Source organism: Pipistrellus kuhlii, unplaced genomic scaffold (genome assembly GCF_014108245.1).
Source record: "Pipistrellus kuhlii isolate mPipKuh1 unplaced genomic scaffold, mPipKuh1.p scaffold_m20_p_11, whole genome shotgun sequence".
Classification (NCBI taxonomy): Eukaryota; Metazoa; Chordata; class Mammalia; order Chiroptera; family Vespertilionidae; genus Pipistrellus; species Pipistrellus kuhlii.
In genome coordinates this window covers 6,165,432-6,179,921 of record NW_023425416.1, presented here as the reverse complement: position 1 = coordinate 6,179,921, position 14,490 = coordinate 6,165,432, and the positions used below count along the sequence as shown (strand labels likewise).

At 42.2% G+C, this 14,490-nt stretch overlaps 1 protein-coding gene across 9 annotated transcripts in view; it reads right to left on the bottom strand.

Annotated features, from left to right (window-relative positions):
- Positions 1–14,490, bottom strand: part of ADAMTS9 (ADAM metallopeptidase with thrombospondin type 1 motif 9) — a 155,636-nt gene that overhangs the window by 124,269 nt on the left and 16,877 nt on the right. For 7 of the 9 annotated variants that reach the window (XM_036430618.2, XM_045578960.1, XM_045578958.1 and 4 more), the window contains exons 4-6: positions 3,076–3,365; positions 530–613; positions 317–426 (exon numbers count right to left, since the gene is read on the bottom strand). In XM_036430618.2, coding sequence (XP_036286511.1) covers positions 317–426; positions 530–613; positions 3,076–3,365 — 484 coding nt within the window. The remainder of the gene's footprint in view (positions 1–316; positions 427–529; positions 614–3,075; positions 3,366–14,490) is intronic. The other 2 variants (XM_045578957.1, XM_045578956.1) reach the window with 1 other exon arrangement.

Sequence of the window (14,490 nt, the reverse complement as noted above, 5' to 3'; positions counted from 1 at the left end):
GGGGTGATTCGATGCTCCCCTCACCACCCCCACCCATCCCCACCCTCACAGGGCCTTTGGCAAGCTCTGTGGGCTGAGGACACTGTTGGTGGGCACAACTGAGAGGACCATTGCGACTGGTCAGTGGAGGGCAGAGACCCAGGGCACTGCTAAGCATCCTAACATGCACAGAATGCCCCACGACAGAGTTATCTGCTCCCAACGGCCAAGGGTGCTGAGGCTGAACAGCCTGGTGCCGGGAGCTGGCTGCCAGGAGCATGCACCTGCCATCACCTTGCCTGGGAACTGTGAGGTGAGGAGCGTCAGGACTGCATACCTCGTTATCAGGATGGCGGTATCGTACTGGATCCCACCTGTATTGTTCTTCTGCCACAGGCAGAAGTTCCTCAGTGTCGTCTGGGCATTAAAAGAGATGGACGGTCCTTCCTGAGCACAGAAAAGAATTATGGTTGGTCGGTTGTACCGATTGCACACTCCATTTCAGATACAGAGAGAAGAAAGAAGGAAAAACAAAACAAAACTTGATTACCTGTTCATTATGAATCACAATTAAGTTCACAACAACAATATTAATTAAATTTCCAATACTGGGGTCTTTATAGATAGAGGCTACCTGCAACCGAGATAAATTTTGCAAAGTTAATTGTGAACTCTGTGTAAACAGCAAGCAATTCATTTCTTATGTGCGGCTCCACCAAGTCTTATATTTCATGCAACTTATGCGTTTTTCAGTTTTGAATTTTCATTCATTCATCAAACACTCATTAAAACTATCTTCATAAAATTATTTATAGATGAAGGTTTTAAATAATAACAAATTATAACACATTTAAATTTTAAGGTAATTTATTTAAAAATCTCATGGCCATGCATCTTAATAGCTCTATGCCAAAATACTGAATATTAACTTTTCATCAAGCTCTTTCATCCCAGTTGAAGTCCCTGATTGCAAAATTATGGATCTCACATTGACCACGACTTTGCCGATACTGCTGCTCTGCATGCCTAACATCTGTGTTCTCCACAACCTGGTGACCTAGTTTTTTCATCCATATTGTTAAATTATGAGAGGCTTCTCATAATTCATTGAAGGCTTCTGTGGACTAGACCGTGCTGAAAACCGCACATGCATTTGCATTTAGTCCCAGTAATACCTGTGCTAGGCATTTGTCTAACCTCTACTCAACAAATGAGGAAACAAAGGCTCAGAGAAATTAACTAACTCATCTAAGACTATATACAGTGGCGAGCAGCAGAGCCAGAACTCTCAACCTCTGTCAACTTGACCCAAGTCCAAGCTCACAATTGGAATTCTTAGGACAGGTCTGAATTTATAGGTTGGAAATGGAGTTGAGTCTGTGTAAAGTCTGATTAGATTTTTCTTTCTCTGCTCCAGGACATGAGAAGGCTGGCATAGATAGGACTGAGGGTGGCAGAGGTAGGTAATGAGAGGGTGGAGGGAGGCAGGCTCTGGTGTGGGGTGGAGAGCACGGGGGGGGGGGGGGGGTGTTGGTTCACAGCAGTGAGGGAAAGACGAGGAGAGCCACAGGTCAGGGAGGGGGAAGAAGACACTCTAAAGTAATGTCCATAAACATGGTTGCTTTCCATATTCATTTGTGGAACATATAAAAAGCAGATTCCTGTTCAAATATCTTAGGTTCAGTGAATGGGGGCAAGATCATAGAGACTGCTATAGAAACAACCTCCAATATTTCAAGAAAAAAAGCAATGTGTAAAAGAGTCTAGGACAATTCTGCGTTTCTGTTTGAGAACCAGTTGTATATGCATACATATATGCTTGACAAGTGTTCAGTGCCTCACCATCTGATACGGTAGCCACTTGCCACGAATAGTCACTGAGCACTAGAAACGTGGCTAGTCCCAGCTGAGATGTGCAGTGAGCATAAAACATACTGGGTTTTGAAGGCTTAGTATGAAAAATATTAAAGTATCTCATTGATAATGTTTGAAGTAATATTTGGGTATAAAATAAAAATGCATTATTAAAATTAATTTACCTATTTGTTTTATTTCATGAGGCTACTAGAAAATTTAAAATTATATATGTGACTCACATTATATCTCTATGGGGCAGAGCTGTTTAGAAACATATGCAAAAAAGCTTACTAGTGATTGCTTCTGGGAAGGGGTAGAAGCATGAGTAGGGAACAAGTTTTTTTGTTTTGTTTTGTTTTTTAAGGAAACAATGACTTTTTTATTTTGTTAATCCTCATCCAAGGATACTTTTCCACTGATTTTTAGGGAGAGTGGGAAAGAGAGAGAAACAACATTGATGTGAGAGAAACACATTGATTGGTTGCCTCCTGCATGACCCGGACCAGGGCCCGGGCTGGGGAGGAGCCTACAACCAAGTTACATGCCCTGGCCAGAATTGAACCTGGGACTCTTTGGTCCACAGGTCAACACTTTATCTCCTGAGCCAAACTGGGTAGGGCAAGAACAAGTTATTTTTCATCAATGGGCTTTTATGTTAGATTTTTTTTAATTATGCAAATATATATATTGCTCTTTCAATTCAAAATGGGCATAAAAAATGGGCATAGAGTGAGAGATTTCTAGGCCCCACCCAAGGGCTAATTAGAATCCTGGGGAAGAGCCTCGGTGACTGATTCACAGCCAGCATCAAAAGCCTAGCCTCACACTTGGCTGTACACGCTCACATCAGACAAAGACTGCTGCTGTAGGCAGCTGGACCAGCTAGATGTCACATCAGTCTCCAAGCCTTCATCCGACCATAGGCCAGTGACCCAACTCCTCTGAGGTTTCATAAAATAGGGATGATAATCCTACCTAGCAGCGTTTCCCAAAGGTTTAGAAATTATGCCTTTTAAATAAACAAGTACACTGTCAAATGATCACAGAACAAACCCTCAATGTTGATAGCCATGACTGTCACAAAGCAGCAACCAATGAATAATCTCATGTTCTTTCCAGTCACTTGCCTGAGTCGGTGAAATGCCAGCCCTGATGGTCTTCCAAAGCCCTGCCTGGAAGCCCCCCATGCCCCAGTGGCACCTGTAGGGGCTCATAAATCAGGCTTTTATGTGTACTTACAATGGACATTAAAGTTAAAACGTAGTGCTGAAGGTTTGCTCCATGGTATGACATCATTTTTCGGTCGGCCACCACCGCCACTTCTACAAACCGTGGGTAGGATATGAAACGCTTTGTTCTTCTGTGGGGCCTCTGTTCTCCCGCACTGTCCGTCTTGTTACCAGAGGCAGAGAGCACCTTTGTCTGGAAGCCGCTCTTGAGCACTGCCAGGTCGTCGGCCAGGCTGCTCCGTCCTCCCCGTTCCCTTGCTCTCGGTTTCCTCCTGTCTTTACTGTGGCTATCTCTGTGTTCTGTAACAAATCAAAGGCATGCATTACATTTCAAGCCACTTCATATTAAGAACTGAACAGGACACATCTTGAAATAATGCCGCTACTGTCAAATTGCATATAAAATCAAGTTCAACACACTTTGGACTCTGCCAGTGAACCTCAATCTGGACTCTCACCTAAATGACTAAGGACGTGAAATTAGGCTCCCCTGAAGTTTCCAGAAATGCTCCCTTAAGGTATTAGAAAAGAAATCAGGCCTGAGTTTAACAACTGCAAATGATTCTTTTCATTTGGTAACCAAAGTCTTGCTGGCATTTAAGCAGATTCTATTCATTGTTCTTTGGAGTAGATATAGTAAGGGCCAATGGCAGCCAGAGAGCTCTAGAGAATGGAAATGGAGATGTTTCCTATACGCCACTTCAGATATTCACTAAGATACAATATAAAGAGGTCTGAGGGGTGGGCAGCCTAAAAGACAACACAAAGGAACTATAGACAATGCATGACAAGGTAGACATAGTATTATTCTATTACTACATTTAATCATTATGATATGCAAAATTTAAGAATAGAAACACTGCTACTCAGCGCCTCTGAATTTCAGAGCTCATTTAAGAAGGCTCATTAAACTCAGAGAGTGTGAACAGATAGTGGGGACCATGATGCACAACGACAGATAGCTCTGGTCAGTTCCAACTCATGCCCGCCCTTCAGGGTTCTACACAGCTTACTGCTCACAGGGTGGTCCTTCGATCAGAAACACTGGCAACTCTTGGCAACTTGTTAGAAATGCAGACTCTCTGTAAATCAGAATTTACATTTTAACAAGATCTCCAGGTGATTTATATTTATGTTAATGCTTCCAGAAGCACTAGCCTCAGTCTAGGCGTGCAGCTTGTATTGCTGGTGAGAATATTCCATTTCAAAGCCATCAATCACACAATACACAGAATAAGCATAAAAGAGCCTGCCACAATATGCTTTGAGTAATAGCATGATTCAGTTATCTTGCCTATCACTGTATTAATGTGCTTGTGTTTGGGCCAGGAAAAAGCTTCCTTTTGCCCTAGATTCTTCTGGCTGGCCTAGATATTAAATTAACATGAAACACATTAACAAGATAGCCAAATTAAGTTACATGCATATGTATGGGAACCTCATGCACATGAGAGAGTCAGAGACCCCCCACATACATGAGAGATTCAGAGACAAAAAGATAAAATGAGATATACATGACATTCTGAGCTAAGGAGGAGGTAACGAGCCTTGGGCTTCAGAGGGGAGAAAAGTCAATCACTGGAACATAAGAGGAGCAGATGTTGAGTAGTTACATTTTTGTCTGCCCTATGCATAGATCATAAAGTCATTTCTGCTGATAACTCTAATATGTACAAGGCCCTTAATATAGATCTTTTAGGGAGAGGGAAACATTCCTTATGAGCCTGTGGGGTCTTAAGTGCCTTCAGCTCAAAATAATTTAAGTGCCCACGGGGCACATCTTTGGGGGCCTGTTCTGTACCCTTTCAAATGCCATTAGCTGTAGTCTAAAACAGTCTACAGAGTTGTACAACTAAGAAGTATGCTTACCTAAGACAGTTTCTTACACCACTAAACATGTATAATGACACCAAAAAAGTTAAACTATAAGTGGCTTGGTTTTTTTAAGGGTGCAAATATTTCATCTTTGTAACTTATTGCTAAAACAATCAATTTAGGCCAGGATGTGTATTTTGCAGTTCTGCAAAATACATGTGCATTCTGTCTCGACCCACAGGTTGAGAACCACTAGCAGAGTCGCCTAAAACAATCAGATAACACAGATATTTACATTATGATTCATAACAGTAGTAAAATTACAGTTATGAAGTAGCAATGAAAATAATTTTATGATTAGAGGTCACCACAACATGAGGAACTGTATTAAAGGACCAAGGCATTAAAAAGGTTGAGAGCCACTGTTATAATAGGTATGTAAAAAGCTATGTTGAATCTGATAGTTTTAAATACATAAGAAAATATGTCAATTATTGAATATTTTGTAAAAAAAATAATAATCCCTGTTTAACGTTTTCTGTAAATATTTTAATACAATTTATTATAATCAGTGAAGTTTCAAATGTTTAAAGTCTCATTTTTCTATTCTCTATTTCATTAATTTCTGCTCTATTTTCTTCTTTCTGCTTGCTATAGGTTTAATTTTCTCTTCATTTTACAGTGTCTTGAGTGGACTTGTTGGCAGCTGTGAAAATGGCAACAGGTGATAGATAGGTGGAGTCAGAGAGGACCTTGGTTCAGCAATCTTATCAATAATTCTTGAGATTCTGCTAAGAAAGAATTCAGAGCCAAGACTCAAACTATAAGAGACAGTTTATTTAGAAAGTCACAGAGATAGAAGTGAGCCATAGAAGTAACGGGCTTTAGAAAACAGGTTACAGAGGCAAAAGAAGGGCCCTTGGAGCTTAGAAGAAAGAGAGGCAAAAAAACTGGGAGAAGGAAAAGGGGAAAGGGAATGCGGATGTGCTCTGCAGAGAGAGCCCAAGTGGGCTCTCTGCCTTGAGGGTATTTATCTAGACTTCTCAAGAGAGGATCCCAGGAGACTATTCATCAACTTTCCAGGTATTTCCTTTCCAGGTCAAGGTCTCTACTGACTGGTAGGCACCCGGGCAGGGGGTCATTAGTCAATTAGTCAACACAGGTAGAGTGTCACTTATCTCGTGTTGCTGCTTTTCTGGGCCTGGAGCTGAAACACGACTGAGGCTAGAGGTATTTGATGGGGGTCATTTGACCTCTAAGGGGATCTAACTGCATGACTAGCAACATGCCAGGGGAGAAAGGTCAGGAAGGGTCTGAACCACATGATCAGCGATATTAAAGGTCAGGTCTGAACCACATGACCAGCGATATGCTAGGGGAGGAAAGGTTATCCTGGATGGAGGCAAGGTCCTTGTTTCCCCACTTTGCCTGTTGCTAAGCACTTGAGGCTTTCTAACCTAGTGACCTTCTGTACCTGGCCTATTGTCCTTTCTCCGCTCTAGTTTGTCTAGCTGCCTATCACAGAAGGTTATATTATTATCTTGAGATATCTGTTTTTCTTCTAATAGGGGCACCTATAGATATACATTTTCCTCTAAGCACTGCTTTTGCTGCCTCCCATAAATCCATTTTTATTCATCTGGAAGTATTTTATGACATCTCCTTTGACTTACTGGTTATTTAGAAGTGTGACACTTGCTTTCCACATAGTTTTAGTTACTCGGTATTTTTATTTTCTTCCTGTCATTGACTTCTAATTTCATTTCCACTTTGGTCAGAGAAAATACTATGTATTATTTCTGTCCTTTTATATTTATTGAGGCTTTTTATGACCTAGCATATAGTCTGTTCTACAGAATATGCCTGTACAGTGAGAAGCATGCGGCCTCTGCTACTGCTGGGGCAGTGTACTATAGACATCTGCTAGTGTAGCTGATTACAGTGCTGTTCATGTTTCCTATTTCCTTGCTGATCTTCTGCATAGCTGTTCTACCCATTATTGAATATGAAGTATTGAAGTTTCTAACTATTATTACTGAATTATCAATGTCTTCCTTCGTGTCAGTTTTTGCTTCATGTATTTTGGTGCTCTATTCTGAGGTGCATCTAATGCTCATAATTGTTAAATTCCCCTAATGAACTGACACTTTTTTATTATAAGACTCTTTGAAAAACGTAATCCTATCAGTAAAGTGAAAGAAGCCAGTCACAGAAGACCACCTACTACATGATTGTAATCATGAAATATTGTGAACAGGGAAATCTATAGAGATGGGAAAGTAAATCAGTTGCTTAAGGATGGAAATGGAGTGGGGACATAGTGGAGTGATAGCAAAAGGATACAAGGTTTCTTCTTTGAGTGATAAAAAATGCTCTAAAATTGACTTGATGTTGGTTGCACATATTTTTGAGAACACTAAAAACCACTGAATTGGACCCTTTAAATGAGTGAATAATAAGGTATGGAAGTCATCCTAAAATATAAAAACCCAGGGTCCATAATGTCCAAAATGACCAAAGCTTCTACCGAACACTGGAAGTCAGTCCTGCCATCAGTGCTGGGTTGCCATGGCGACCCATCACTGACTGCCTAGGGGGCTTTGGATCAGGCCGGGAGAGTGGCCCAGAGAGAGAGGTAGAGTCTGATCTTCAGCCTCTGTGGCACATGTTGATCAGCCATTGCCTCTCTCTTTCTCTCTAGACTTTGCCAGCAGTCATGCCTCTGTTTCCCTCTGGGCCTCTGCAGGGGCTGTTGATTAGCCCCACCTCTCTGATCAGCCCCAAAGATAGGCCCAGAGACGCTGACTGGCATTGAAATAGACCAATCAGAACCAAGTCTGTGTGAACTGTGAGGAGCCAATGGCAGCCTAGGAGGTGGAGCTTTTGACACTGACTGGCATAGGAACCAACCAATTAGAACCAAATTAACTGGCAGCAGAGGAAAGCAGTTGGGTACAACCAGGCTGGCAGGGGAGGGCAGTTGAGGGCAAGATCAGACAGGCAGGGGAGCACAATTAGAGGTGATCAGGCAGGCAGAGGCAGTTAGGGGTGATCAGGCCTGCATGGGAGGGCTGTTGGGGGCAACCAGGCTGGCAGGGGAGGGCAGCTGGGAACAAGATCAGGCTGGCAGGGAGGGCGGTTGGGGGCAATCAGATAGGCAGGCAGAGGCAATTAGGGTGGATCAGGCAGGGAGGCAGAGAGTTTAGGGGTGATCAGGCAGGCAGGTGAGCATTTAGAAGCCAGTGATCCCAGATTGTGAGAGGGATATCAGATTGGAGAGGGTGTTGGCTGGGCTGAGGGAACTCCCCCCCTCCCTGCATGAATATTGTGCACTGGGCCACTAGTATTTCAATAAAGCTGTTTTAAAAAGAAAATATGTCACTTAGGTTGTGAAAAGTAAATACTTAATGTTTCCTGTAAATATTCTGACTTATTTGTTACTTAGATATATACCTACAGTGAGAAATGCTGTGCAGAATTTACTCTTTTTGACCACTAATGGGGGAATATGTAGTCTCAAGAGTCATCAGGGGGGCTTTGGACATGAGAAAACCAAAGGATGATCTAGGTCCCTCCTTGGAAATAAAGAACATTTATTTAAATAGCAAAGTTGGGGGGGGAAAAAAAAAAGAAAAAGAAAGAAAGAAAGAAAGAAAGAAAGAAAGAAAGAAAGAAGGCATTAACCAGCGAAAGGCTACAATTTCTATCACAGCATAATCCATGTAAAGGCCAACATGCCTGGAAGACATTCCATTCACAAGTAACCTGTGACATGAAAATGCAGGAATAAAATTACTTCTTCAGAGTAGATATGTCTTCTTCTAATACATAACATTTCCCTATCTTTTATCCAACTGATCTTTTATCCTAGTGAGTTAGTCAGATTAATTGACTTAATTAGCCCAACTAATTTCTATCACATTAATCATTTTAGCATTAAAAATAGTATGAGCTTCGAAGATTCAAATATTCACTATGACTACAAACATAAACAATTTTACTTAGAATTAAAAAAAATTATAATTTAAACCTACTCAACTCTCTTGCCTCTGAACAGACAATGATCTCTATCAAGTGACACATGGTAAGTTAGAAAGGAAGCCATCCACATTTCTCTTTAATGATCTTTTAGCATAATGGAATTGGGGCAAATATTTCTAATTTGGATTGCTATTTGGGAATAGTTTTATCAGAATGGGCTACATAATGAAATTTCATCCTTGTTTTCCACATTTGAGGATATGTTTTTCATTAATTCTAAAAGAAAGGAAGAGAGGGGGGAAAGGAGGGAGAGCGAGAAAGAAACATTGATATGGGATACATCACTTGGTTGCCTCATGCACGCATCCTGACCTGGGATTGAACCTACAACTTGGATATGTGCCCTGACTGGGAATCGAACTTCCCACCTTTGGTGCATGGGACAATGCTCTAACCAACTGAGCCAACTGGCCAAGGCTGATCTGTATATTTTTTTATCTTCCTTTCCACACATTTATTATTACTTTTATTGAGATATAATTTGTATATCACACCTTCAAAGTATTTGGTTCAGTAGTTTTTAGTGTATTCATAGACCTGTGAAATAATCACTATTATCAAGTTTTAGAACATTTTCAGTATCCCAGAAACTCGTGCTCGTTAGCAGTCACTCCCCATCCTCCCTCTCCCTCCAGCATCTGGCAACCACTAAACTGTGTTTTGTACTTATGAACTGTGCCTATGAATTTGCCTATTCTGGCACTTCATACAAGAGGAGTCATACAGTACATGGCTTTTTTGTCTGGCTTCCCTCATTTGGCATATTTTCAAAGCTCATCCATGTTGTAGCATGTATCAACACTCTATCACTTTTCATTGCCAAATACTATTCCGCTGTGTGGCTGTCCCACATTTTGTAGATCTATTCACCAGTTGGTGGGCATATGGGTACAACAACTCAACTGAATAACACTTTTATGAACATGTGTGTGCAAGCTTTTGTGTGGCCAGGCTTACATTCCCTTGGACAGACACCTAGAAGGAGAACTCCCGGGTCATATGATGACAATGTTTAACATTTTGAGGAACTGCCAAGTTGTTTTCCACAGTGGCTGCACCATTTTCATGCCTCTTTCTGACGTTCCAATGTGCCACTCAGAAATAGGAAATCTTTTTTTATGGTTCTTTTCTTTAAGAACATCTCAATAATTAATCATGTTTACTTCATTAAATAGCTGTGAGCAATCTGATCTAGTTCATATCTTAAAGTAGCAAGTTGAACCAAAGAAGATATACAGATGGCAGATGAGCATATAAAGATATGTGCTCCACATCATATGTATTCAGGGAAATGAAAACTAATCCAACAATGAGATAACACTACCCACTGGTTAGAATGGCCAAAATCCAGCACAGATGCTGGAGAGGATGTGAAGCAAAGGAACCTTCACTCATTGCTGGTGGGAATGCAAAATGGTACAGCCACGTTGTAGGAGAGGTTAGGTGTTTCTTATAAAAGTTCTTTATATACTCTTAATATATAATGTAGCAATTTCACTCCTCAGTATCTACTCAAAGAAGCTGAATATTTGTGTCAGCCAAAAACAACCACATGGATGTTTCTGGCAGCTTTATTCATAATTGCTAAAAGTTGGAAACAATCAAAATGTCCTTCAGCAGATGAATGGATAAACTGTGATACATCAGACAATGGAATATTATTCAGGACTAAACAGAAATGTGCTATCAAGACATGAAAAGATCTGGAGGTAACTTAAATGCACATTACTAAGCAAAAGCAGCCTATCTGAAAAGGCTGCATACTGTAATTTCCCAATCATGTGACATTCTAGAAAAGGCAAAACAATTGAGACAGAAAAGGATCAGTCACAGCTGGGGGTTGGGGCTACAGAGTGATGGACACATGTCAATCAACATTTGTCCAAGCCCAAAGAATGTACAGCACTCATAGGGAATCGTAAGTAAGTTACGGACTTTGGGCGATTATCATGCATCAGTGTAGGTTCATCAGTTGTAACAACTGTACCACTCTGGTGAAGGATGTTACGGGTGGGGAGGCTGTGCATGTGGGGATGGGATGTATGAAAATTTCTGTACCTTCATCTCAATTTTCCTGTGAACTTAAACTGCTCTAAAATATGAGACTTAATAAAGAATATGCTATGTGGTACCTCTAAAAATCAAACGCACATTTGCATTATTTAGCAATTTGAACCCTCACATGTGCATGTTCATGGAAACAAAATCCAGGCATGTTTAGAAGCTCCCACTGGCCATACTGTGCTTCCTAATGAAAGTCAGAGGCATTTCAGCCATTACGTTTTATTCCAAGGATGCGACAACTGTTTGACCATGAGGGGAAGTGGTGACGCTGACTCCATAGACAGCCAGGGTTTTAAGATCGCCTGCTCCGAGGGGAGCCAGCTCCAAGATCTGGTTAACATTGGGCAAGTGAGACTCACCACCCTCCCTCTCCCACATGTGAAGATGGGTAGAAACAGTACCATCTCGTAGAGTTGTTTTGAAAAACAGCTGTAGATCATACAGGTACAGTGTCTACCACATAGAAAGAAACCAATAAATATGGTGATTTTTCCCCTCTTTTTAGTAGTCATAAAGTAAGTTAGAACGAAAAGGAACCACTTATGGACCTCTCAACTAGCTGTTAAAAACAATTTTCTGGTTTAAAATAACAATGTCAAAGATAGAAGCTGTTTATACTCTAAAATGACCTTTTCTAAGTCCCAGTTTCATGACCTCTTAAACTAGCATAAAAATATCTGCTTCCATCTTAACGCTGTTGTTTTTTTTAAAGTAAGTGAGAAAGTATATGGAAAATCCCTTGTGGATTATAAATTGACTTTATTATTTAATTATTATTACTTCTTGAGCACCTACTTTGTGAAAGGCACTGAGCTGTAGATAAGCTGAACAAGACAACAAAACAAGAATAAAACTTAAAGAGAAACCATTATAAAAATGTAAGATGATATCATTATTTAAAAACTTCACAACCAAAACCTTGAAGATTCGCTTACTTATTGGTAAAAGTGTTTAAATGAGTTTCACTTTCTCAGTGCCAGGCAGCACCATGCATGTTCCATTCCCAAGTACTGGGCTTGTTCAGCAGTTACTCATCCAGCCTTTCTCACCAACTGCAGTTAGGCTGGAGTGTGCATGCTAACGGTGACAGCTGAGAAGTTCATTGCTGCCCTCTGTTTTTATAAGGTTTATCAAAATTTGACTGAACTTCTCAAGGCAACCTGCCACCTGCCACCTCACGGCGAAAGTGGGTAGCACAGTCTCAGCCAGGACCACGGGGAGGACTAGAGCCAGTCCCTTCTGCTCCGTCCAGGCCCAGCCTGCAGCCAGGAGGAAGCTGGACAGGAAGCACAGCCCTGGGCATTGCACGTGGTTCTAGAGCCACCCAGCCCTGGCTCACCAGCCTGCCTCCAAGCCTCCGTTTCCCGCCCTGTGAAATGAGGATAATACAGCACATGCTCTCAGGCTCACCTTGCCGATGCAAAGGGAAAACACATATAATGCCCCTAGAGCTGTGTGTGTGACACACAGGGAGGAACCTTGAAATATTTCACGTGGTCATTACTTGCTGGTACTGTTTTACTAGTAGCATGCAACACCCTCCCCTCATAAATCAGTATGTTGACATTAGGGTTTCTCAAGCAAAACAACTTTACTTTAGAAGGAACCTTCTATGGGAAAGGAGAGTTAGAAGGAAGAAAGGGAAGGAGAAAGGGAGGGAGGAGAGGGAAGACAGAAAAGGCCAGGCCTGCCTCCACAGAACTTTCAATCTAGGTAGCAATGTCTTCTCACTCTCAACATGAGGACTGAGAGTGAGAAGGCATAGTCTGCGATGTAATTCCATGTAAACAAATGCAAACATCTGCACCTCTCAACTGGCTCCAAGGGCTGATAACACAAGAGCAAGAGAGAAAGCCGAGCCAGCTCCCTGCCCTCAGAGCTAAGCTTGGGCTCTGGGCCTGTGCCTAGAGCTGCTTGGCGAGGCCTACAGGGAAGGCCAGAGAAGCAGTCTTCCGGGTGGGTGGAAGGTGGATAAACAGCGGAGGAAGAGATAAACAGAAAAACAAAAACAGCCATAAAACAATGAATGTTCTAATAATACAGAACAATGTGTTTCCAAAAACTGGGTGGTGGGTGCTGAGGGAGGCAGGGTTGTTCTGTGTTTATAAAGCTTTAAAGGGCATGAATGAAACTACCAAGGTTTAGTTTTTTAAAAAGGGCCCTCAATTTGCTAGCTTTAAAAACAACAATGAATCTTGGATACTCACTAGATCAAGTCCCCATGTACATCACTGTGAGCTCTGTGCGTGCTTGAGTGCGTGCGTGCGTGCGTGCGTGTGTGTGTGTGTGTGTGTGCGTGTGTGTGGCATGCCCATGCCTGATGGCCCGCCATGCTCACTACTGATGAAATGTGTGCAAAGGGCAGTGGAGGAAGAGATTATATTGCTAAGCCTTCTTTTTGGCTCCCAGAACCTTTATGTTTCCCTGAGTGGTTTCCAGGACATTAGTCCCAGAAGATATTTCCAAAAACAAACCAGGTAGCTTTGCAAAAACCGTTTAAGCGCATTCACACCTGGGACCTCTCCCAGGCACATTAGCATTTTAAGAGCTTTGAGAAATCTTGCAGCAAAGAAGCCAGTTTACATTGATTTAACCATGAACTAGGGCACTCCCAAGACCTTGGCCAGTTTGTGGGGCAGGTGAGGGGACCCAGCACCCTGGGAAGGGAGGGATGGGAGGAGGGCACTGCCTGCTGCTGCTCAGGGAAGAAGAATGTGAGAAGCTTCTTGCAGTTCAGGGGCTGTGCTGGGAGATGGGTGGCGGGAGCCAGGTCTGAGGGTCATCACAGTTTCCTAGGGGCAGGTGCCTCCTGCTACCTGGGAGTTAAATTTGCTGACTCAGAGCCCAGAGCTGGGGCACAGGTCCTAAGGCCCCGCTGCACACCCTCCCTCAGCACCTGCTGCTCCTCCGGCCAGTGATGGTGAGATGACCACTACCTCAGAGCCAACTCACCCTGTCAGGCTCTCCTCTAAGCACTTCAAGTGGGTTAGCCTGTCATTCCTCACGGCACCCAGACACAGTGGGGACTGCTGCCTCCAAGGCACATGAGGAAACTGAGGCACACTTGAAACAACTTGAGAAAGTATTTAAAGAACCTCTATTTGAAGTTATAAAATGCTGAACATACCCACATCTATATTTTACTAAGAGGCTGTTTGATTTTGCTATTAATACCCTGCAAAATGCCCTTTGGGGAATGCTGGTTCTGACTCACTCCATCGCTAAGCAAAGGGGAGTGAGGCCCTTCTGGCTGGCGGGTGCCAGCTGCCCACAGGCCCTCCCCTCCCCTTGCACTTTCAACATGCCTTGGGATCTTCTAGGTCAGCACTTTCCAGGAGAAATAAAAGGTAAGCCACACCTGGGAGCTAAGAATGCCTAATAGCCACATTGAAAGAAAAAGCCAAAAGAAACAGGTGAAATTATTTTAATACTCTATGATTCTATTTAAGTCAATGTATTAATATGCAACACATTGTCATTACAACACGTGGCACTCGCCACATCT